Genomic DNA, 26,951 nt, shown 5'->3' on the forward strand with positions numbered 1-26,951 from the left:
TGGATAACTTATATAGCGCTATTTTCGTAATAAAATACCTCAAGGGCGCTTTACATGGTGATTCTATTGTTAAGTTAATTTAATTGAAGCTTTTAAATTTGTAATTTAATTAAAATAATTTATTTTGCTGTCACGTGCTACGGATTTATTCAAATGATTTAGAGTACAAGTGGGTTTAAAGTTTTTTCCGAAACATCACTTCACTTTCACAGCCTCGCACCTCTGCTGGGAGAGCATTCCATGCCATAGGGCCTGCGACCGCAAATGCGCGTTCACCAAATTTAGTGCGCTGTTTGCGTAGAGGTATAATAACTTTTCCTCTCGCCGTAGACGTAGCTGATCTAAGCGTGAGACGCCTGTCAGCTAGTTCATCTGGAATGCATAGTTCCCTTAGATATTCCGGAGCCGAGTTGTGCAGTGACTTATACATAAGCCAACAGAGTTTGTATTCGACCCTCTGTGGAAAACGTAGCCAGTGTAGTTCCCGAAGTAGTGGAGTGATATGACTGAACTTAGAGATTCCGAAAATAAGTCTCGCTGCGGCATTCAATACAGATTGTAGGTGAGTCATTTTGTTCATTGGTAGACCTGCATAGATACCATTACAATAATCGACTCTAGACACTACAAACGCATTTATTAATTGACGGGCGGCATCAACCTCAACGGCGGCATCAAAGTTTAGCACCTTTATAACTAAATACGAGTATAACACAACAATATATGAGTCAAATACCTTTTCTTACACTAGCAGAATAAAAATATAAAAACGCCTTCAAGAATGAAGGAAGTGGTAAATCTAGAGCTGAGGGAGATAAGGTCGTTAACATCACATGCCACGCAGACGATGCATTTAGTGCCAGCGATGATTAGAAGATGCCCATCTCAGTTAGAAAAACATCTGGATGCCAAAGAAATGTCTTATGCTACGATATATTAATACTGCTTAGGCTTTGATACGCTTAAAAAAGTCAAAAAGTTTTTTTTTATTCATCTCAGTAACTTATAAACTACGCGTGTCGTGTTTTATTTTGCAAAATCTTTTTTCTATGTATTTTTTGAACTTCAAATTAACCTATTCTCGTTCAATTGTTTTATTTTTATAATTAACCATTGATAATCTTTACTGCCATTGTTTGGATATTTTTTGTTTTTTTACTGATACTTTTTAACTATTTTTTTAATCGTTTTTTATACTTATACATTTCATAACATATTGTGTGTTTAGCTAGGGATCATGAAAGGTCTTAGAATAAGGTTACTAACCCTAGTTAGACAGTTGAAGTAACTTTATGTTAAGTATTATTAAGTACATAGTTGTTATTTCAAAACAAATCTGATTAAAAAAGTATGTATGTTTTATTATGCTTCTGGGAGTTTATATGATAAAATAAAATTAATTATAATTCATGATTTTACTATTTTCATAACTATACCATATATTTAGCGAATATTTGTTTCTTTGAATAGTACCCCTCTATGTTTTAGACTGCATTGTTCTTTTAATGATGCTTATATAAATTTAAAACCTTTAAAAAACGAAATCAGTTTGATTAATGATAGAACTTTTTATTAAGAATTTAAAAGATTAAATTGTTTAAATATTTACAAATTTTTAGCACAACAAAGAAAACTCGAAAAAAAATCATCACTAGGTTATATTCAATAATAAGAACCTCTCGATTACTTATGTACATTTTCCTCTTTTTCAGGACCTTCAATCAGAAATCGAGACCCATCGAGATGTATTTACTTCTCTCAATGGGACGGGGCGCAAGCTTCTGGGGTCGCTGGAGTCTCAAGACGATGCCGTTATGCTACAGCGCCGTTTGGAGGAGATGAACCAACGCTGGCACAACCTCAAGGCCAAAAGCATGGCTATCAGGTAAGAAATATTCGTGTATGGTGTGAACTAGGTTTTTACTGTAAAGGGTATGTTTCTACTCACTGTTTCTAAGGGTCTGGTCTCTTGATAATCGGATGTGACCTTGTTTAAAAACTTCTCCACGTTTATATAAAGAAGAAAAAATTACAGGAAACTCATTCAGGAGAACAAACATCAATAAACCTTCTGTTCCACTTAGACAGTGTGCGGCATTTTGTGTTCTTTTTTCTGTATCAACAAATGCCTTTACTATATTCACCATGTATAATATAATATAATTTATCATAGTAAGTCTTCATGACTTATTACGGATGCGATATCTCTTATATTACGGTTACGATATTAGCTGTCATTATAAAGTGCTTAGCCGCCTACCGCAAAAGCTAAGAGAAATATACGATACCCTAGCAATGATATTTATTTTTTTAATCCTGAAAGTTTTTACAAATATAATTAGAATTAGAGTGCATTGACAAATGCTATAAAATACAATAAAAAACATTATATATATTTATTTTTTATTTATGACCTTAATATTTCTATAAATCTCTATAAAAGACGTTTTATCCTCAATTAGTTTTAAGGAAAGATTGAAACATCATCTTTGCATAGAAACCTTTACATAAATTCGACCCTTACTTCTCCAATTTCCTTCACTTCCCTTCTTTGTTATCATCGAATTTTTTTATTAGAATATTTTAATGTTCATAGATTTTATCATATATTTATTTTATTAATTTGTTTAAACACTTTAAATACATATACAGTTAACACACATATGCATAAAGGCGGGCATATTGCTTTATGGCAATTTATTCCTACCTATCTAAACCGTTCAATCTGAGAAAATCAGTGGTATATGAACATATTGTCGGTTTATTAATAATTTCATTTTATAACAAAATATTGATAAAAATACATGCTATTTAAGAAGGAAAAATTGACTAAATATCTTCATCATACTATGAAGAGGGAGTAGAGAGGGAAGGAAAGAGGACGGAAAAAGGAAAAACTAAAATATTCAGGAAGTGACATTTCATACGTGATTTGAATGAGAATAAAGAATGGTCTTTGACATTAGTGGGTAGATTATTCCGTAATCGAGCAGCTGTTACTGTAAAAAGGGAGCAAAAAAATTAGAGCGGTGAATGGGTATTAAAAAGGCTCTCTAGTTACTATAATGAAGAGTTAGCCCAGCTTGTGGTAGAACTCTCTCAGATAAACAGGCAATGTAGGATTGTTTTAAATATTGTGAAGAAGTGATAGAATGTGAATGTTTCTTCCAAGCCACGTACTGGGCCAGTGTAGTTGCGTGCGATATTCGATTATGTGGTCTAATTTTCGAAAATCAAAGATAAAACGTATACAAAATATAATGTCATCATATTTTTTAACCTGTATATACCTTGTTATTTCGTTGGTTGGAAGATATTGCTCCATAGAAATAAACCCGCCAATTGTACTTTCTCTGTACAAAATTGTTTTAAATAAATATAAATTAAAACCGTTTCAACTTTATACAATAATCTTTGTAACTTAATTTATAAAGTTTCTATTTATCATAAATGAAATCGTTTAGTTCTAGTTATAAAAAACCGGCGCTCAAGTTGATATTTTGTTTAAAGTTAGCCGTTTTCCTCTGAGTTACCGTTTAATATTCATCCCATAGCGTTAGGCCGCGTCAAACTAAATGATCGAAGCTTTTAAGCTCATTTTTACTCAGTCTGTCACCTGACTAGGTAAAACAAGCGTGGGATCATTTATCACAGGTATAAACGAGAAACGAGTCCGGGTTGCGGTACAAATCTTGAACTTTTAAAAGTGTATTTTTAATTTTATATCATTTATATTATAAGCACTAGCATACACTAAGCACTACATCGTATGTTAATAATGCTTTTTTTCGTAGGACTTTTTCAATGTACAATACAAAATTTAAAAATATAGACTACACAAACATCACTCTGTCAGATTTAAAATTTACACTAAAAATGTATTATGTAACTTAGTAGACATTATAATAATAAATATGTACATCTCCCCTCCCCTTCTTATCCTCTCTTCAAGCATTTTTGTCCTTATTCCGCCCAATTTACAGTAACTTAATGTTCTTAAAATTAATATTTTAAAAATCTTTGATTATTCAGTACCTGAAAATAACATTTTTATATGTATAAATTGTATGTATTTATTTGATATGTAATATATTTTCTTTACTAACTTTGTAAACTATGTGGAAATCTGTTATTAGTTCTGAGTTTATACACTATATCTGTTTGTTTACTAAAAACATGTATGTAGAACTGTTGATTTCCCTAATAAAATAAAATAAAATAAAATAAAATACTTCATAGATTTGAAAATATTTCTGATTAGAGAAAATAATAAACAAAATATCCGTACGTATTCGGCAATTTTAATCAATAAACTGTTAAAAATTTTGTTTTGGATGAAAATTGCATAGCTAAAATTCAAAGATGGTTGACGATATAAAATATTTGAGAAAAAATAGTACTCAATATTGGTATGGGACAATGACATAACGATAGCCAAAAATGCTGACATAACATCACTATAATAACAGATAGCCCTACAAAATTAAAAAAGCCAGTAAAGAAAGCACGACGCACGTAAGGGCGAATGCGTAAATTACGACGACAAAAATACAATATCTGATTTAATTCCATATTCTGACCAGAAATGCGTATAAAAAGCATATTTTAATCATTATCTTTCAGAAAAATAATTCATTGTAGTTAACATATTACAACAGAGGTGAAGAACATTTAATAGAAGGTAATATAGAAGTCTTGGCATCTACAGGGCTTATGACCTATCAATGACTGGTTTTAGTGGCCACTTTACACACTGTGTAACATTCACCATTTTTCCTTCAATTCTTTCATCTGTTGATGTTTGTGAAGTTAAAAAGCTGAAACCTTTATTTATGCGGGTGAGATTCATCTAATTGAATTATTTCACCTACATACTAGGCAACGCCTGAAAATGTTTTTTCTTCGATATTTATACTTCTTCATGGATCAGGTGGATTTATCAACAATATTTTGAGTTTGTCCAAATTTTTGTAGACAAGGAGACAAGATGAAAGAATTGAAGGAATGTAGATGTTCAAATATGGGCAGAATGGTGAATGTTACACAGTTTGTAAAGTCGCCACTTAAACCAGCCATTGACAGGTCATAAGCCCTGTAGATGGCTAGACTTCTATATTACCTTATCTTAAACGTTCTTCATCTCTGTTGTAATACGTTAATATAAACAGCTCTCCGGGGAGTTGAATCCTCTCCTTGTCTACAAAAATTTGGACAAACTCAAAATATTGTTCATTGTAGTTAGTTGGGGATTAAGTGTTTAAAGTATTCTGATTTAAAACCACATCACATAGAATTATTTCTGTATTCTGATATGTACCTATGCATACATATATCTTTTCAAAGTAAAGTGAAGATATGGGTTAATTTTTGTTACTAAAAAAAAATATGTATATTTGTTTTATTTTATAACTAAAATATTAGTTTACTTACTTGTCGTATAATATTATAAACGATAGTGATAGTGAATAATTTTTGTGGCGATTTTTAAGTATTATATACTTTTTGAATATCATGTTATATTTATGAAAAAAAATGTGATACAATATAGACAACAATATCATTTTCTTGAAATCCTGAATTTTTATTTTTTTTCTCATATTTTTTACTCGGTACTGTGTGGAACATATCATATCCCCCATGTAAAAAGAAATTCCAGTGTATTTCACACTCAAAATAGCAATCTTTATTTTATCCAGACAAGGACATACAATTTTTTACAAATTACCTTTGGTTTTGTAAACGACAGAAGTACATAATTGTTCCGTGGTAATTCCGAGACTCCTACAGTTAGTAGCAAGTACTGGTGGGTCGGTCATTTATTACCGGTAGCTTCCACATCCGGTTATGAAATACGAGCGACTACATCCGAATGAAGGAGAAATTAATTACCAACCGGAACGTCTTTCTAACTTGAATTTACTTCGGCATATATACATCACAACTAAGAAATGTCTCTGGTATTTGAGTCTTACATCACGTAGTTTACAATTTATAAATTTAATTTACAAATTCATATAATTATAATTAATACTATTGCATGACAAGAACGGCCAAAGAAGATTTGGCATTATCAGATAAATAAAAATCTCAATCCTCGCATGTCAAAAGAAGACGTTATTTCATTTGAAATATGACAAGACCAAATGGCGCCTTGATTATTTCGAGAAATATTATATTTGGCACATAAATAAAAATAATAACAACTAGTGCTTGTGTTTAAACCCGAGCAAATCTATGAAATACAAAGCAATGTATTTTATTACAATACATAATACACAATAAATAAAAATATAACAAAATTTCTCAGTTAACTTTTTTTATTGTGTTTGTTGATCAACGGCCGCTTTTCCCTTAGTGGTAATTTTAAATACATTTATTTTCAACATTTTAAACTGAAACACTATTTTTTACCAATATTTGGAACATAATAACATCAAGTAAGGGCCAGTTGCATAAAAAAAAAATTGCGTTTTCGTTAAAACGGACAAAAGGGTTTGCACGAAAAAGTTCAATAATATAACTCATTTTGACAAAAATGCAACAACTATTTGACGTTAAACTTAAATTAACTCTTTTTTTGCAACTGGCTTTCAGTATTTTAATTTAGAATCAGTCAACATAATACAATAATAACTACTTTGCAACATCACTTATCACGTAAAACTCATTAAATTAAAAATAATATTTATGTAAGTAAAAATGTTGGAGATGATTACCGGTCTTACAGATGCATACTTAGTTAGGCAAAAGCGCTCGTTGGACAGTGATCAAATTCAAGAAATTTTATCAATATTTTTGTCAAACTTATTCTCCATTTCTGCTGAAATATCTATATATATTCCGTTTCTTTTACCGTTTGTTCGAGGTATTTACGAAAGTGAATACAATAATAATACACTCGCTCCATTTTTGTATCATTCAATTTTCATATTTACGTAATATTTTGTGTTTAAAAGTATGGTCTCATCATTAAGCATTATTTATGAACACAATTTACTTGCTAAAATAACGTAACTGTAAAAAAATCGTTTGTGACTTTGAATTTACATAAATTGTCAATTTTTACATTTTCTACTGAGGTAATCTTATCTCGATTTTCCTTTTAAACCACTTCTGGGGATTAGGAAAAGATACGGAATTAAATATTAAATCCCTGGAGCCTTATCTACTTAACATTTGCTTTAAAATTTCCCGGATCGATATCAGTTGAGTTTTTACGCTTAAATCTAAAAGTGGTTAGTTAAAAATTTACCTGAGGTGGATTGTGAATAAATCCTCTAACGGTATAAGAGCCAATTACCACCTTAAATATTTACACTCCTCTTACAGTGCTATTGCATTTAGGTTTTTCTTTATTTTTGTTTCGGTTTGTCGATTAGGTGTTAGTTAACTCAGCATCCAGGTTGAATCCTTAAAGCAGAAAGTTCATTCTTCCTATGTATTTATAATGAGATTGATAAAAACAATTCTTTACATCGTGATAAAATCCAAATGATAAATACTTCTACTGAGATGTTTTATTTAATTTAGCAATTGTAACAAATATTATTTTATTAACCTCTAAAATGACAACACTTTTGAACTTCTGCATGCGCGTGTGATACTCTGACTCTGTGTGTATTGGTTTAGTCCGATACATTTACCGATTATGCACAACCATCCTCCATAATCTATGTATTTTTTTTTAGAGTTTGTGACGTTTACGAACAGAAGTAATTTTTTTTTTAACGGAATAACCCACTAAGCTTCCATTTTAGAGGCTTTCCCGCAGGTGGGAAAGAGGGGATTTTAGAGAAATTCATGAAAAATACACCACAACACTTTCATGATTTTTTTTCCTGTAATTGACGGGAATCGTACCCGCACCGCCAGTTTCACTGTTGGCCGTCCAACTCACTGAGCCATGGCGCCTGTCGGAAAACTATTTTTTTTTTTTTAATGAAATTAATGATAATTTTCATAATACTTTAAACATAATTTTACCCTACAGAGAGCACACAGCACACAGCACACTGCATCTTTGGACTCGAATAAAAAAAAACATGTATCATCTATATTAATTAATAATAAAACAAATATATAAAAAAAACCTCTTTGGCGGTGCCCACATACAAGGAAAAGTTTAAAAAACGTAATAAAAGCGCCCGCTCCTTTCCCGAAACTGTTTATAAAGACTAGTTTCTTTAATAATATTGATGTTTTTTGTTGATATTTCTTGATAAAACTCCATAGTTAATGATAATGATAAAATTTATAAATAAACTTATCAATGAAACTTCTTGGTTTAGTTTTACTTTTTATTATTTTGACCAACGAGCGCTTTCGCCTAAGTAGGCATCTTCAAGACTGGTGATTTGTTTACAACGTTTACAGCTTTTATACTATTCTTAACATATTTTGGAGATAAGATAGAACAATATTTTAACAGGGGACAGAAAACATAAATATTTACAACTAGTTTGCTATACAATTCATTTTTGGGAGTTTTTGGACCGAAAGGGATTAAGTTTTATTATTTAAAATGTGGGAAGAGAACACATGGCGAAATACAACAGTGTGGGGAATCTACATTTTAACAGATAAAGTTGGAAAATACTTTGGTTTTTTGACAGGGAAGTTTACATACCTATAAATGAAACATTTTAAGATTCATACTTAGTTAATACAGATAATTTCATTACATAATTTTAGTAGTAAATAATTAAATCAAACGGAGCTATATTAAATTAAAGGTTTAAGTAAAGGAGAGTTTACATAATAACATTTAGTTAATAAGTTTACATACCTAAAGATAAATGACGAAACATTTAAAATTCATAATTAGTTAAGACAGAGTTAATAAGTTTACATACCTATAGATGAATGACGAAACATTTTAAGATTCATACTTAGTTAATACAGATAATTTCATTACATAATTACATTTAATTAACAAGTTTACATACCTAAAGATGATTGACGGAATATTTTAAGATTAATACTTAGTTAATACATTAGTTTTTGAAATGAAGTTATCATTTTGATAGTTAATTTCATGTTAATTATATTATTTTAGTAGTAAATAGTTAAATCAAACGGAACTTTATTAAATTAATGGTTTAAGTAAGGGGGAGTTTGATAATTCCAATTGCTGGTTAATTATTACTGCATTAAGTTTAATTCTATTGATTTCTAATGATTCTAATTTATCTAGTTTTTTCCCTTTGTTTTCAAAATGTAGTAATTTAATATTATTTTCGCTGTCAAAAGTATGGTTAAGCGAGTTTAAATGTGTTGCAAAATTAGATTTGTCATTTTTTAATCTATAGGAGGCAATATGTTCTTTGAGTCTTGTTTTTATTGATCTGCCACTTTGACCTATATATATACCTTCACAATCATTGCACTTTAAACTATACACTCCATTCTTGTCTAAGGTTGAGATCTTATCTTTATTATTAACAAGGCATTGTCCCATTGTTTTTTTATTATACATAGCTACATTAATTTTATTTTTATTAAATATTTTTTTAATTTTTTCACTTGTGTTTCCTATATAATTTAATTTTACCCAATAATTTGATTCATTTTTATTATCTATTGGTAATAAACCGTTACCTATTGCTTTGACTGAGTTTCTTTTTTGTTTTTTAATTAATAATTTGTCAATGAGATTTTTTTCATAACCGTTATTGAATGCTATTATTTTTATAATGTTTATTTCTTTTTTATAATTTTCATTAGACATTGGTATATTAACTAATCTATGTATCATTGAATGAAAAACTGACAATTTATGAGATAAATGATGGCGTGAATTGGCATGTATGATATTATCGCTAAATGTGGGTTTTCTATAAATGCTAAAGTCAAATTTACTGTCAATTATTTGTATGTTTAAATCTAAAAAGTTAATTTTATTTCCTCCATATTCCATCGTAAATTTAATTGAATTACTTAAGTTATTTAGTTCATTAAAAAATGTATCTAACTGTCTTTTTGTTCCTTTCCAAAGACAAATGACGTCATCAACATATCTATAATAAAATTGCACATTTTCAAATAATTTTGTTTGACATAATTTTGATTCTAAATAGTCCATGTAAAAATCAGCTAATATTGGAGATAATGGACTTCCCATGGCAAGACCATTCTTCTGAAGATAATATTTATTGTTAAATTTAAATAGGTTTTGATCTATACAAACATTTAAAATTTGAGAAATCTCATTTTTCAATTGAGGCGTTAAGAATTTTTTATAAATATATGTGTCTAATGCATTTTTAAGTTCATTTATAGGTATACAAGTGAAAAGATTTACTACATCAAAAGATATTAGAACTGAATTTTTAGGGATATTAGTGTCTTTAATTTTAGTGATAAGGTCTAACGAATTTTTTATTGTCCGACTAGGGTTAAATTTTAGAATACATTTTATGAGGAAATTCGCTTTTTTTGCTAATTTATACGAAGGAGCAGAGTTAAAAGAAACAACTGGTCTTAATGGCATCCCATCTTTATGAACTTTTGGTAATCCATATAGTCTCGGACATTGAGGGTTCATATTAAGTATTTGTTGACTTAAGAAAGTGTTAGAAAAAATAATTTTACATGAATCTACTACCGCTTTTATATTTGTTGAATAAATTTGCGTTAAATCTTTGGGTATTTCGGCAAAATTATCTGTAGAAAGGAGATTTTCCATTTTTTCAGTATAAACCTCTTTGCTAAGTATAACCGTACAATTACCTTTGTCCGCCTTTGAAACAATTAAATTATTAGATTTGATTTTATTTTTTATTTTTTTAATGATTTTTGATTCATTATTTGAAGAAAAGTTTTTTGATTTACAGAAATCTGATTTAATTATAGAAGCAATCTCAAATTTTGCAGAAATATTTTTACCTAAAGCTACGTCAGAGTCTACTGCTAAATTTTCAAAATCTTGTTTATTTAAATTGACATTTGGACAATATTTTAGACCTTTTTTTAATAAATTTAGTTCTAAATTATCAAACTCTACAGTGGACACATTTTTTATTCTATCAAAGAACTGTGGTGTTTCTTCATAAACTTTTTCTTCATCCTTGTCGGTTTTCTTCGATGTAGATTGTAATTGTGATTCCCAATAATCAAGTTTTTCCTGTTGTTTTTTAAAAAACGTGTAGATTTCATTTTTAATTTTGTGTCGGATATTATTGTCTGTTATTTCAAACTGATATTGATGTAATTTTGAAGCTAGTTCACTGTGGATATAATATAGATATGTACTCACGTTATCTCGTATGTGATACCACTTTTTATTTTCTAAAACCATCCAATGTTTTTTCGCTTTTTCTAGGACTTTATTAACTATGTTAGAATTTGTTTTTGATTTTATGTTAATGAATTTTGGCACTAAGTTACGACGTTTACACTCTATAATAATAAAACTTAATCCCTTTCGGTCCAAAAACTCCCAAAAATGAATTGTATAGCAAACTAGTTGTAAATATTTATGTTTTCTGTCCCCTGTTAAAATATTGTTCTATCTTATCTCCAAAATATGTTAAGAATAGTATAAAAGCTGTAAACGTTGTAAACAAATCACCAGTCTTGAAGATGCCTACTTAGGCGAAAGCGCTCGTTGGTCAAAATAATAAAAAGTAAAACTAAACCAAGAAGTTTCATTGATAAGTTTATTTATAAATTTTATCATTATCATTAACTAGTTTCTTTCTTCAGTTTCGCATATTCACCATCAATTTAAAAAAACTTATTGGATGAAAATCAACGTTTTTTTTTCAATCCACAAAAATTACGAAACATAAAAATTTCGAAAGCTTTCATTGTACCCCTCACTGCACTATTGTGATTAATCAAATTCTTACGGTTAGTACATTTACGTGAAGAAAGTTAAAGAATACGGTGTTAGTTCTAAATTACGGTCACGGCCAAACTTTCCAGATCCCGCTTTAAAAGTAAGTAAAACGTAGTAATAAGATCAAAATAACCTACTGCACAAAACCCGTGTACATCTAGGAAACATTCGCAGAATTCACCCAATACAACACGCACTCAAACAACGAAAGAAAAACCAATCGCATTCCATAGCACATAAGCACATCAAATTATCAAGACACGGATCCTTACATGATCCTGTCAAACTGACGCAAAATTCTCTTTTGTCATACAACCATTAATTCCTCACAAAACCCTAATTGTCCTTATACCAAGAGTATGTACAATCCTATGCCAAATCCCTAATAATACTAACATCATTTGTCCCTGAAAACCGTTCAGAATTTAGAACAGACGAAGTAGGTCTTTAAACACAGCGCACTATCCTCCGTGTTAGTCTACCATTTTGTTTTGTAAGATTCTTCCTCCATTCAATGCGACAACAACAACGCAGACGGACACGAGTTGAGTTCAGACAACTGATGTAATATCCAAGCACTTATTTATTATTTGAAGGGGATTCAATTCTCATCACTCGGTTCTTCACATTTTTCCATCCATTCGCTCACAAAATAAATAAACGCTGTAATGTTTGTTGGATTACCCAACATTTATTATTTTTAGCAGAGGCCAGCTTCTTACAAGAAAGAATTAAAGGGGCTATGAAACGCTACCGTCAACTTGTCCAAAGATCGAGAGGAATGTCGGCGTCTCATACTCGTACACCCTGCGTCTGACATTCCTAAAAAACACGACGCTCATAATTGAGCAAGATAGTGAAAAATTTAAAAACATTATTTGCATACATCCTTTTGAAGAAATAGAATAAATAATCTTGTTGTCTAAGTTAGTCATGTATACTATAAAATATTAGGAGTGCAAAGTGGCTTGTAACGTCTGAGTGATCTTTTACGTTTCCTGTTGCTTCAATTGAATTTTACTTTCTCCCGACACTCTTTTTGATCCTAAAATGACTTTACCTCACACTTTTTTACGACGCTAATAAATTAACAGGAAGGAATTTGTTTTCATTTTACTTCTTTTTAATGTCTTCTGACTTTTGGATTTTTCCGCGTTACTAAAATTATGCTGATGTAATCGATATCGTTTTTTTTTCTTTTGATTTCATGTTTCTTTTATGACCATTTATCATAATGTTTATATTTGCACCGTATAAATTTAAATGAAACATTATTATTTAAATTTAAATAAAAACATTAAAATTTAGTCGTTTACATCCAGTTCTACCACTGCAATTTGGAAACAATCGCTAAATATACCAATTTAAATTTGATTGAATCGTATTTATCAAAATGTGTTTCCTTGACCTTACGCTTACCCTCATACACCAGCAAATAGGGCACTTCAATTATTCATCACGAAACCAATAAGAGAATTTCAGAAACATATATATGATATTATAGGCAAAATAGTGAATGCGATGGAGCTTTCCGAATCGATACATTAAACCAGCCAATCAGATTGCCATTATTATTGCTCGTAATCCATCTATTTGAAAAAAATCTAATTTAAATATTTAGCTCATTATTATAATTCAAATTTAAATTAATACCATACGGATACTTAATCGGTAGTCAGGTGGCAGAAGGAACATCTGAAACTTTCAAAAATGTTCAGGAGAGCTGAAATAAGACTCAATTATTTTATGACTTTAATCCTCAAATTAAAATTTAGTATTACTTTTCAATAATTTATTACCATTTTAATGGATGTTGTTTTTTTATTATTTTTTTATTATAAATAGAATATAAAAAATACATAAAAAGAGAAATACTGAAGTAGCTCGGTTAATGTCAAAGCTACTGTCTCTCATATCCCTTGCTGGTTTGTAGCATAGAGAAGAGGAGAATTGACATTTTTTGTGGGCTATTAAAGCAACCCTTGTCCTCTGAACCACTTGACGTTTCAATTCAACTTTTGGGACTTCCCCCTTTAACCGCCCCCAGACTTGGAAAGAGAAATAATACCTTTTTCAAACGTGAGTTTCTTTTGTAGACTTGGTCTAAGTTTTTTTTATTCTACTTGTGTAAGCAATTAAATAATGTAGACTTGTCAACCCATGAGACTGCGTCAAAATTATTTGATTGTCATCTTCAGATCTTTTTTCTAAATTTCGAGCTTTCGCCGAAGTTTTTAATATATCCAGCCTAAACGAGAATAATGACAACAGTCCGTTATTGACGTTTTTGACGTATGAAAAAATGTTCCTGCCCAATTCTTAAAAATTAAATTAAAGCATTCACATTATTCTGGAAGAATGACTAGATAGGTGCCACCGTTTTGTAACAACAATTCACGGACAGTGTATACTTGTAATGCCCTATTGAATAGACTTCATGAACTCGGCAATAGTTATTCCCACGTATCTGATATATTTAGTGTAGGGTATTGTTCCTATAGAACAAACCCTTTGAACTTTTTCAAAGATGGTGAGTGGTAATTATATTTATTTATTCATGCATTTCATAATATATACAGTTTTTTGTTCACTTTGCCTAGCTGTGTGAAATAGTAATTATGATTTTATTGTTGTTTTACTGTAGAATGTTTTATTATTCAAACTTTCTACTGAATATGCTGTATAGTTTTTAGGTTATTTTTTTAAATATAAATCTTGTATAATTTTTGGTTTAATTTTTTTTTGTAAATCTTGGGTATAAAAAAATTCATGTTTTAAATAAAAAAATACTAAGACAAATATGTAAATATTATAAATGTTTGTAAAAGGCAGAATTTCCGTTTATGTTAATAAAATAAAAAAAAAAAAATAATAATTAAAGACCTCGGTTTAAAAACCGCAAATGTCATAAACTAATAGTTTGTCAAAAGAGTGCTCAAACTGAATACAACGGTTTTACTTTGTATGTCTTAATGAAACAAAATCATAGGTATACTTTAAGTGCATTGTATACAAAATTTTATTAATATTGGATACACATTTAAATATTAGTGTGACATTTGATGTTTTTTAAAAATATTTGTACCTTTGTGGTTCTTAATGGAAACTAAAAAAAAATAGTATGAATATTTGAAATTAAAATACCGGTTTTTCAGAAACTTTTAGTGGTTGAACTTTCCGTATTTAGATTTGTAAAAATATTTTTAAAAAACTGCTAAAAACCTATATAACGAATATCCGGAACACCTTTTGAACCGTCAAACAAAATGAGTAATAGTGGCGCTACATTGAGGTAGAAATTAAAATTAATGGATATTTTTTTCATTCATACAATTTACTGTTTTCAAACAAACGCCTTTTTTTACGGCAAATTTGAGGTATCTTTGGCTTATTTATATCTATATATTTGTATAGAACGGTTGTATGGAATCATAGACAGAGAATAATAAAATCCAATAATATCATTTTGAAAATTTTGGACACGGGACGTTTTTAGAATGAGTTCTTCAAGTATAATTATATAATATACAAATTTGTTTCATTAAAACTAGTTGATTACCATAATCATATAAAAGTATGATTGACAACCCCTGCCTTGACTTGTATATTACATAATAATTTGTTTACTCTCCCACCAGCATGGTGATGTCGTAAACCCGGTCAATGATGAAAAAGTAAAGTGGAAAAATCCAAATAATGTAGTATTTTTTATTTATTTAACTTTTTGGACATGCATGTTAGTGGCCTTTTTGTCAAGTGGCAATTTCTTTCAACCGTGTAATAAAATTATTTTTTTATTCCTACAGTTGTATAACGTATGGGAGAACAAAATAGATACAAAAATAGAGCTGTCAATATGTGTAAATACATAAATATATTAGTATGGATACTTTTCTTCGGCGGGACAAAGGGTATAAACAGAGATAAAAAATATAATTCAAACGCAGTTCAAACAAAAAATGTAAGTAGATAATCTCAAATAAATAAAATAATTACATTTTGGAAACATGCAACCGAACTTTATTTAAAACTTGCGAGTCCAACTCCAAATGTACGAGGAAAAATATACACGTATAGGATTAGAAAAAACGCTGGTATGAGTGTATTATATCCGATGGTTATTCCTTTAAAGGGGTCTATTACTACTTCCACTATCACGCCAGTTCCCCGTAGGGGTAGGCAGAGAACATAGACCGCCACACACGTCTATCATATCATGACATATATGCATTCCTAGCTTCTTTCACATTGATTTCCCGCACGTTCGTTGATGATACCGCATTTTGACTGCGTTCACTCTTTTATTACCTTTCCTCTGCCAGTTCCTAGTTTTACTTCCATACATAGGTGTTGGGACTAAAACTCCGTTACGCATCGGCAGTCCAGCTTTGATTGACAGTTTTATAACCAATTACTGTGCTGGTTTATTTTGTTGCCCGCATTCACTTTCCTTGCAAAATGTTTTTTTTTTCCATCTACCGAAAACATACTTCCCAGATATGCAAATTTTTCTTCAGAATTTCAATCACACTTTTAAAAATATGGTAAAAAGTTGTTCACGGAAAGATGTTCTTGATTACTTGAGCTAAATTTCTAGCAAAATATGTTACTTTTGGTTTTTGCAAGTATGATTAATGCAAGTTTGTGTGTATATACACATGTATGTTTTATTAATTAATTTGTTCAAACACTTTATATACATATACAGTTTACATACATATACATATATTTACATTCATGTTGTGTATGGATTTTTGTGTATGCATGGATGTATCAGATATCAGTATATGTGTGTAATTTTGATCATAAAATCGTGCTGTCTCGTAAAACTTATTAAAGCACAAGCTATGCTTATGTGGGATTTTTTTTTCTTATATTTTTTTTCTATTATAATTTATTGTACTGTTAACATTTCAAATTAGAAAAAATCAATCAGTACAGTAATAATAACTCTACCTATCGGAAAGTATTGATATTGATGAATTTTTTAATTTTTTTTAATTCCGCAAATTCCATGTATAATTAATTTATACATAATATACCTATAAATCAGGATGTTTAAATTTTTATAGATTATTGTGATGTTATATTCAATCATTTAATGGTGTACTGCGTCTAAGCGATATTTTTTATTAGTAATTTGTATCTCGGGTAATAAACAATACATCAGTAAGAATTCTGTATAATTAAAGCATCCATTCTGGCGGTATTAAAACCATACATAATTGCCAATTCAGTTGGCAATGAAAGCGTAAATGCCTTTATTAACACTTTGTCCTCCGTACGAATTCATTGCCGCCATTTGAGCTTTTCATATGCAAAACAAATTATTACAAATGGCACAACAGGGTGGTTTCGAAAGGGTTTGCGTGAATTTGGAAATAGAAGAGAATAAAGGTTGTTAGTATGAAAAATGGAGTTATTTGTCAATGTAACAAATCTTGTTAGTGCACGTTTTTTATGCAACATAAAGCTGAAGGACGCTGGAATCATTTCTGGTATTATAATGGTCCTTAAGAGCTGCAAAAACACGATTCAAGTCTTTTTGTGTCCTAATTAGAGGAAACCGTCCTGCATATTCGTACTTCTCTTTTTATATTTATTCCTTTTTTACATTACAATGCAATTTTGTTCAAGATTTTCAATTAATTTTTAACACTGCCTCAATCAATGTTTAAATTAGTGCAGTAAATCTACCTTATATCTTGACTTGTTTGCATAATTATCCACATTGCTTTATATTTTTTATAATAATAATCGTCAATTTTAATTAACTAAAATATTTTACAATATGATAAATACAAAATAAAACAAAGGTATACATGGTTAAATTGCGGACTTATTTCTACTGGCAATTTCTTACCACCAAAACAAAACATATTAAAAATACAATAACAATAAAAATTCAATTTAAAAGATTTTTTAATAATCAAATAAATAAAAAAGGAAGGAAAACACAAACAGGTAAAACGTTAAAAGTGATTATGGTATATATTGCTTCATTAAAATATGTAAATAGCAAATACTGTTAATGTTTAATAAAAAGTACGGAAATCATACGATTTTACCTTTTTAAAACGCCGTTTTTTCTAAATCACGCCATTCAAAAAGTAAAATAAACATTATATTTTTTAAGGTATTTCTGATAAAAAATGTGCTCAAATGTTTTATATGACTAAAATATAATTACTTTTTGACCAGTAATTTACGTGTAACTTAAATGCGTTGGTTTTTATATAAAAGAAAGACAAAGTATTTCATTAAAATTGGTTCTAAGGATATAAAGACAATGAATTAGAAAAAGGTACATAAAAAAGAAACTTAAATTTTGGTTTTTAAAAGTAATAAAAGCATTAAAAATCATACAAATAGACTGGTATTTTTCGTAAATTCTAAGTTAAAATATGACTGTGAGAAAAATCTTAAGAATAGAAAAACATAAAATATACATGTAGTGACATTTGAATATAGTATATCTAATCAAAATTATAAGTATTTCACCATTTATACCATCAGATTGTCAATTACTGTTTCGAGACAGAATGGTAAATTATATTTTTTAGTCATAATTTTAATTTTTGTCTTTATTTTATAATAGATAATGTAACTGTGACTTAAGTTTTTTTTCTGTTTCCTTTTTTTTATAAGACATGAGCTGCTTCTTTGAAGATTTTTTCCGCGGTTAAATCACGCTGTACTTTGTTAAATATATCATCCGAATCTAGGCTTGATATCCGCGTTTTTAAGAGATTCGTGAATGAGATTTGGTTCAAAGATTTCATAAAAGCTTTATACGTCATCAAAAGGTCTCCTCACCTTAAGAAGTCCCACTTTTGTGGATTTCATTTTGAAGGAGCTGAGTTGGCTACATTTTCCTCCTTTAGCGGTAGTTTATCGCCTCAACAGATGGCGCCTGAGTCCAGTGAAATAGATTTCGGGATATGGAATGGATTGTGATGTGGACTCGGCCGTTATAATGGCGTGCTTTTAAGCACTTGTTTATGTAATAAAGAACGCGATTTTATTTATCAAATAAATATTTTACAGTTTTTTACAAGGTACAGTTGTTTCATGTCCAGAGGGAGTGAAGAATATAATGAATACAATACAGGTTCGACCTATCTAAGAGTAACTCTGTTTCAGATTCTAAAAGAAAAAACAATTCATACTTTTATTTATTAACTGCAAACCAAAACGAGGTCTTCGGGTAAAATAAACTAATTAAAGAACATATCTAAACTTTGTAAACGGACAGCGAAATCACCTATTTATAACAGCTTGCCACAGAAACTCAGGAAAACGGATTGTGAAGCTATCGAAGCAGTTAGAGGAAAATATCAAAACATCGATGATTCATTTCATATGAAGTAGGTATAGTACCTACAAGGCTCTTCTCTTATATTTCATGGGTTGGAATAGCCTAGCGTCTAAAGTCTAGACTTTATGGTTTTTATATAACAATATTTTAAATATGTATTTTTTCATATATTTTTTTTTTATTTATTAATTTTGCGTTTATTTTGTAGAACTCTATGTTTCTAGTTATAATATTACCAAATCAAACACTGATTTAAGTCTACTGAACATTTTATTTTATTTTTCAAAAACAATGATTCCGTGAAATTATTTTGCCTTGATAGGGCATTTTCAAGCGGATGTGAAGATTAAATCGATAAATTGTCTTTATATAAATCAAGGTACTTAAGTAAAAAAAAAACAGTAATAATTTTATTAAGTTTAGCATGTACAATAATTATAATTGTGGGACTTCAATCAGTCTTTGATTTCTTATATGAAAAGTTTATTTTTTTATCTTTGAAGCACTAACTTTGTGGTTATTCGTAAAAATAATATTTATTTACAACTTTACAACTTTTCTAAAACCATTTATTTTTGTTTTCCTTCGTACCGCATTCAAAGCAAATTACCAATTAAAAATAATAAATAAGTGGTTAAAAACAACTCGGTTTTGTTATTTATTGCAACAATATTTTTTGTTAATTTTTTTATTTTATTTTATAAGGTAATTCAACAAAGTTACGTACTAGAAAACAAACAATTTGACTTTATTCGTCGATACAACTTCGCATGTAGATACTCGTATATCTTCAATAATTATAGAATTTAATAAACATATTAAAAGAGTAATGAAGAACATTTTAGAGAAGGTAATATAGAAGTCTAGGCATCTACAGGGCTTATGCCCTGTCATTGGCTGGTTTAAGTGGCCACTTTACACACTGTGTAACATTCACCATTCTGCCCATATTTGAAAATCTATATTCTATCAATTCTTTCATATGTTGATGTTTGTGAAGTTAAAGAGCTAAAACCTTTATTTATGCGGGTGAGATTCATCTCACCCAATTTATTATCCATAGTAAAAATCGGTACACAGCAATTTTTCGACTCACTCAAATAGACGCTGATAGAATACTGAACATCCGTTCGCCGTCAAACTTTTACAAATTGTCAAAAACAGCGCTGTCAACGTGGCAAAAAAAAATACAAGTGGCCACTTAAACCAGCCAATGACAGGTCGTAAGCCTTGTAGATGCCTAGACTTCTATATTACCTTCTCCTCAATGTTCTTCATTTCTGTTCTAATATGTTTATTTAAACATCTCCCCAGGGAGTTGAATCCAGTCCTTGTCAACAAAAATTTGTGCAAACTCAAAATATTGTTAGAATTTAATACTTTTTATAATTGTTTTTATTTCTTTGTGAATATATTTTTTTACGAATCAATTTTCTTTCATATTATATCACGTACCTGCACAATATATATGTATTTATATTTTGTTTTATAAAATCGGTTGAGCATTTCCAAATCATTAATTTTACTATTTCCCTTTGAATTTCATTCTCCTCTCTTCTTTTTAAAATTATTTTTAACTATTTAATCTTGTTTTGGTCGAGGTTTTATTTGTGTTTGTACTATTTATGATTTTTTTTAAACACCAATGACAAAATATATTATTATCGAATTAACAATACATTGAGTTCATCCATTTTTTTTAGAAATAGACTGGATTCAACCTCCTAGGGCAATGGTCGGCCAACTGCGGCTCCCACGGTGCAAGTTTCACCATTTGTTCGATTAGTCTCATATACGGATTCTAAAGAAGAACTCTAAGGATTATTGCCACTGAAATGTCAAACACGTGGCGAGACTATTGCAAATGCTCTCATAAAATCCATGGAAAAACATTATATTGAACTCGATAAAATTGTTTCAATTTCAACAGATGAAGCGAAAAGTGAGGCCGGATTGAGTCTTGTTTCTATTTTGAAGGCAAAAATTAATCTCGAGATACTTATTTTCAATTACTCATGATGCGCAGACATTTCAAAAGTGGTCTAGTTTAAAAAATCTGTAGTATTATAATATGAAGAAATATGAAGAATTTTGAAAACTGACATTTGCTGTTCTTTCTATCTTTGGCTTTAAATATTCATGCAAACAACATTGCTCGTTTTATTTTATGCCAATAGTTTAAATTTACTCCAAGAAATACGATTCTTAAAATTAATTTTGGCTCTCAAAAGAATTATTAATTGTTGTACTGCTGATCTTCGACTCTTTTAGCTAATGGGTTTACCGTCCACTACTTGATATCAATATATTACAACAGAGATGGAGAACATTCAAAAGAAAGGAAAATATACGTCTGGGCATTTACACAGCTTATGACCTGTCATTAGCTGGTTTATAAGGCTACTTTACACACTGTGTAACATTCATCATTTTGCCTATGTTGTAACATCCATGTTTCTTTAATTTTTCTATCTGTTGACTCTTGTGATGTTAAAGAGCTGAAACTGTTATTGTTGCGGGTGAGATTCATCTGACTAAATTATTTTATCTGCATAAATCTGGGCAGCGCCTATGTTCCCTTGCCTTGTATATTCTTCATCTCTGTTGTAAAATATTAATGTAAGGATTAATTTATTTTAATTGTTGAAAATTTTAAACAGCTTTGAACGTATATATTTTTAAATCTTGGAGAATCCGTGTAAATAGAATTCACCTTTTGCGTTTTAAATATATTTTGTGATAACGGACAATAAAATTATTTTCTCAAAAACTGACAATGTGAGCTAGTGGATTATGCAGCCAACAATCTATTAAAATTTACTCGAACCAGATAAAATCAATATGTAATAACACTAAATAACCTGGTATTGAGTCTTCTTCTTTGTCGGCGATCTGCTCGCGCTATCGCTGAAACTGGTGGTCAGGAAAACTGCATACACACAATTGTCTGAAGTCTGGAGGCGGCACGGCGGATGACGATGAATCGCGATGGATTATAAAATGTTTCCGGCATTGTGCGAGTTTAATCGTTATGTTATATTAACTTTCACGGCGAAATAGCGAAAAATTAGCCTATGTAAAAACCAAAATATGTTATATGCAACTACTATGGGGAACAGGAAATCAAAATGACACAAACAGACTACAAAGACAGCAAAATAAAATATTAAAGTTAGTTTATGACCTTCCCTATCTAACAGCAACTAAAGAACTTTTTAAACAAACTAAACAATTAAACGTAACTGAACTCTTTAAACTAAAATCCTTAAAATTAGCCACTGATGTAATTGTAGACGAAGAATTAAAACTTGAAAAAAACTGTAGTAAACATGAACACAATACGAGAATATCAGAAAAATATCATAAACAACCTTTTAAACGAGAAAAGAACAATCGAGACTAATAAACCATGGACTGAAATTATACAATAAACTACCAGACAAAACTAAACAAAAGACTCGGACAACTTTTACAAAAGATGTTAAAAATATTATTATTAACAGTAGAATGTGAATTTTAAAAGTAAAAATATTTTGTTAAATGTCTGTAACCCGTTAAGGTTTATCAATAAAATTTAAATAAAAATAAAAAAATAAATAAAAAAATTTCAATAATTAAAAAAGTGTGCGAACATAACTCGTTGAAAAGGGGAAAAGTCGCGAGGAGGACAAGCAATGTTGCCGACCAATAAAATGTCCTGTCAGGCGTGACAACCTCACAAACCCAAAATTAGCCAGTATCTACTTACATGCGATTCTTCTGGCTAACCAAATCTCTTTATATGTAAAAAGCACAATGTGCCGTTTATTTTAATAAAATAACATATAAAATTAAATATTGCTTTAAATACCTACTAACTTTTACCAAAGCATAACTATTAGTATAAAATTTAACCCCTGATACGATAAAATTTATCGACTTTACTTAGAATTACTCTTCTATTCATATTTTGTAATATAAATATAATGTATAAATCTTTACCATGAGATAGTATCTTATCTAACCTCGAAACTGGTCGCCAAATAACAGTTGTTAATTAAATAAGCTACATGAACGCCTCCTGGAGAACTGGTAACAAGACAGACATAACAAGGATACAAAGACAACAAAATAAAATAATTAAACTAACATACAACTTACCCTACTTGACCCCTACGACTGAAATGCACGAAAAAACACACAAAATTGCGCTGGAAAACATGCAAGAAAATGACATATCATTTTTTTAAACATTTGCGTTCTTATTATTTACCCAAATATTTCGATTTTGGAGCCATTTTCAACGAGTTGTAAATAACTCACTATTAGAATATGGGAATCAAGTTGGGGTAGATTGGGATTCGAACCTCAGACCTCTGATCCGAGAGTCCGTAACACTAGCCACGGGACCACAATGCGTTTCGAGAAATGAGTCCCAACTCCATGGGAATAAAAGTCATGTGTTGAGATGGGACGAACAATTAGTTGACAGAGACATATGTGTATATCACCACAAATATAAGATCAGAAACAAAAAAAATAATTCAAAAAAACATATATACATATATGCCTATGAAATATAGCATTGTAAAAACACCCTTTTTAATAAATCTTTAACATAAAACATGTCGAGAATCGAACCCGAGACCTCTGCCATGGTAGGCAAAGTGCTAACATTACACCACGAGGCCAACTAATAGTTTAAACAAATCCTAAAAAAAATTATAAATTAGTCAATGAAATATTTCATTACAAATCAAATTATATTTATATGGTTTGACATAATATAATATGTTTACATAACCATGCCGGATTTTTTAATATTACAAGTAAATAAATAAATAATATTTACATTTTCGAATTGGCTTTAATATTTTTGAGTAAAATAATCCTGAATGTGTACTTTTACGACTGTTCTTACCCCCCCCCCCCCCCCCCCTTTCATTTCAATAAAACCCAACTGTAACTACAAGTCATTGCGATAAAATTACGGGATTGTTTTACATCATGATTATTTACGCCTTCGTAAGAACAAAATGATAAAATTTTAAAGCAAATGTTGATAAAGTACGTTGTAAATTCTGATACGGTAGCCATATTTATTATAATAATGTGGCGTCATAAAACATGGCGGAATTGAAAATCGCTGTTGCATCAGCGCCAGCGCCGCCTACGACCGAACGGAGAACTAAACCAATGGCGTCCCTATCTAGAAAGGTGAAAAATAATGGATTTTGATACCTAATAATTTCGCCGCCTTGAAAATATTGCACCGCTTTATATCAACCAATAAGTAATTCTTCATTTACGTTTGCGAAAGTTGTATTTTAAGCATTTTTTATTTATTTTCTTTAACATAATTGTACATACAGATGAAATAATGTAACGTAAGGCGATTATTAGTCATGTCTCATGGCATAGCCAATCGATTAAAAAAATAACAAATAAGCATTGAGATATATAGAGATAACCTATAGTTGTCTAGTAGGTGAATTGGTTCAGCAGGATGAATCTCAGCCACATGATAAAGGTTTAAGCTCTTTTACTTTACAAAAGTCAACAGATGGATAAGTTGAGAAAATGTGGATGTTTAAAACATAGGCTGAATGGTGAATGCCACACAATGTGTTATAAGTGGATACTTTAACCAGCAAATGACGGGTTATAAGCCCTGTAAATGCCTAGACTTCCGTATTCCCTTCTCAAAAATATTTTCCTTCTCTGTTGAAAAAAATAACTATCAAATTCTTATTTCAGAATAAAACATAAGCGATATAAGCGGTCGTAGTTTCTTGTAAAATAATTATTGTGTCAATTTTTCGGGGCATTTTATTTGCTATGTTACACGGGGCACTTTCGAGATTGAAGATTGTGCGTGAGCATGCGTAGCACGTAGATGATTTTGGTATCATTGCAGATAACAGGCAGTTTCACAGTTGACAGATCGAGCTGTTTTTTGAGGAGGCGACTACTGGCTAGTCTAACTAACATCAACCAATATAAGGTTTCGAAAATAAGAAAATAAGATATCGTTAACTTTATTAAAAAATAGTATTTCCCGAAAATAATGACAAGCGCGATGTGAAACAAAGAAAACGGATGATATATACTGTGAAAAAAGCAACAACAAATACGCGATGACAGTTGACGTTGACTGTGAACAGTATCGCAGGCTCGGGATGCACTCGCACATTTTTTATGCGCGCCTAGATCTTGGTTTCAATATCTGTTGGAAAATTTGACGTGTCCTAGTTTTCCTGAATTTTACCCCATATTTTACTCAATTTGTGTATTACGAGTACAACACACAATATTCATCAAGTCAAATCTTGCTCAAGATCTTGTACCATTTTCTGACCCATGCAACACGAGTTTTACTTTAACAGTCCAAACTTTTGGTACACGCTCTAAATGTTCCTTTGTAGATACAAGTTTCGGTTTCGAACAATATTCAATTTTGTGTAAATACTAGAGAACATACACATTGTGTACAAGCCCAGATGCTTTCCATTAGGTTCTGCACATGAGAACCGCTTTAACAAAACGAAAATCGTCCATAAAACCACTTACTCTTGTAAATTGGTAAATGGAATTTTAAAATCTCTTGGTTTGAATGCCCCTACATACGCCAGAGGACACTGTATGTATTTTTAGTGGTTATCTACATGTAAGTAAGCGGAGGTGTTCGCCATTTTGTTATTAAAAGCGGCCATGTTTGCATACGGTGTCAGTTTTGGCGGTAAGCCATATTTGTTATTTCTCCGTTTTCTATTTTTTGTACAAATATTTTTTTTTAAAAATCATTATAATTTAATCATCACCCCTCTTTCCACATCCAGTGGTGTATAGGGCACAACATTTGTAAACCAAAAGCAGCGAATATCGATCATCTGTTACATGAAGGTAAAGTGACCAGTCTTAAGCTTTAGGTGCCAATCCAAGAAAAATAAAATATTGCAAAAAAAATAGTAAATAAAAACTTTTCAAATTAATATCTCAAATTCACCCTGCCAGAAAGCGAACTCGGGACCTTGAGAATGGTAGGCGAAAGCGTCAACTACTACACATGGAGGGGGAATAATGACTTATTTCCACTCGTTTTCCTTAGTCAGGTTTATTTTTTATTTATTTAACTTGTTGTGTATAATGTTGTTTGTACATTGGCGAGTTTATTGCTGAATAGCAATTTTTTCCAACCATCCAATAAAATGAAAGTTGTATTTTTATAATTCAAGTTACAAAACATATTCAATAGAAAATATAGATAAAAAATCTAAAGATGTATAAAAATATAAATAAACGCATTTGTTTATGTATTACCTTAAATCAATACTATTACTCAATGGGAAAAAGAAAAATAAAGGAAAGAGGAAAGGAGGAGAGATTAAGGAAGAGAAAGGAGGTGTTTCTTCAGACGTGATTTAAACAGAGATACTGTAGTAACAGCTTTGGTGGTGGATGGGAGATGATTCCACAGTCGAGCCGCATGGACACTATATGAGTTAGAGAAGAAAGGGGAATTGTGAATTTTACCTGTGAACAGCCGTCGAAATTACTCTTCCAGAGTTCCGATTATATTTCACAAACAGAAGTGTATTCTTCATCCATTTGGACACAGATACATTTAAGTAGTAGTTGTATTGCATAAACTGTATTCTCATTGCAGTGGATACGTAATGTTTATTTATTATTTAAGAACAAGAATAGTGTAGATTTTTAATTTATTTTTGTTTCAAATTTTGTATTAAATTACAAGATTCTGTATTAATATACCTAGAATCTATTTACTTCTTATTTTATCAAGCTGAACCGTTT

The 26,951-nt window shown here is 30.2% G+C and overlaps 1 protein-coding gene across 1 annotated transcript in view; it reads left to right on the forward strand.

Moving 5' to 3' along the window:
• The first annotated feature begins 781 nt into the window (after positions 1-781).
• Positions 782-26,951, forward strand: part of LOC148274284 (dystrophin-like) — a 144,578-nt gene continuing 118,408 nt past the window's right edge. Inside the window, exons 1-2 of the mRNA XM_088237347.1 lie at positions 782-793; positions 1,713-1,885. Of these exons, the coding sequence (XP_088093473.1) occupies positions 782-793; positions 1,713-1,885 (185 nt within the window). The remainder of the gene's footprint in view (positions 794-1,712; positions 1,886-26,951) is intronic.

The sequence above is a fragment of the Micrasema longulum genome, unplaced genomic scaffold, assembly GCF_059751315.1.
Source record: "Micrasema longulum isolate JH-2025_06_02 unplaced genomic scaffold, ASM5975131v1 h1tg001700l, whole genome shotgun sequence".
Classification (NCBI taxonomy): domain Eukaryota; kingdom Metazoa; phylum Arthropoda; class Insecta; order Trichoptera; family Brachycentridae; genus Micrasema; species Micrasema longulum.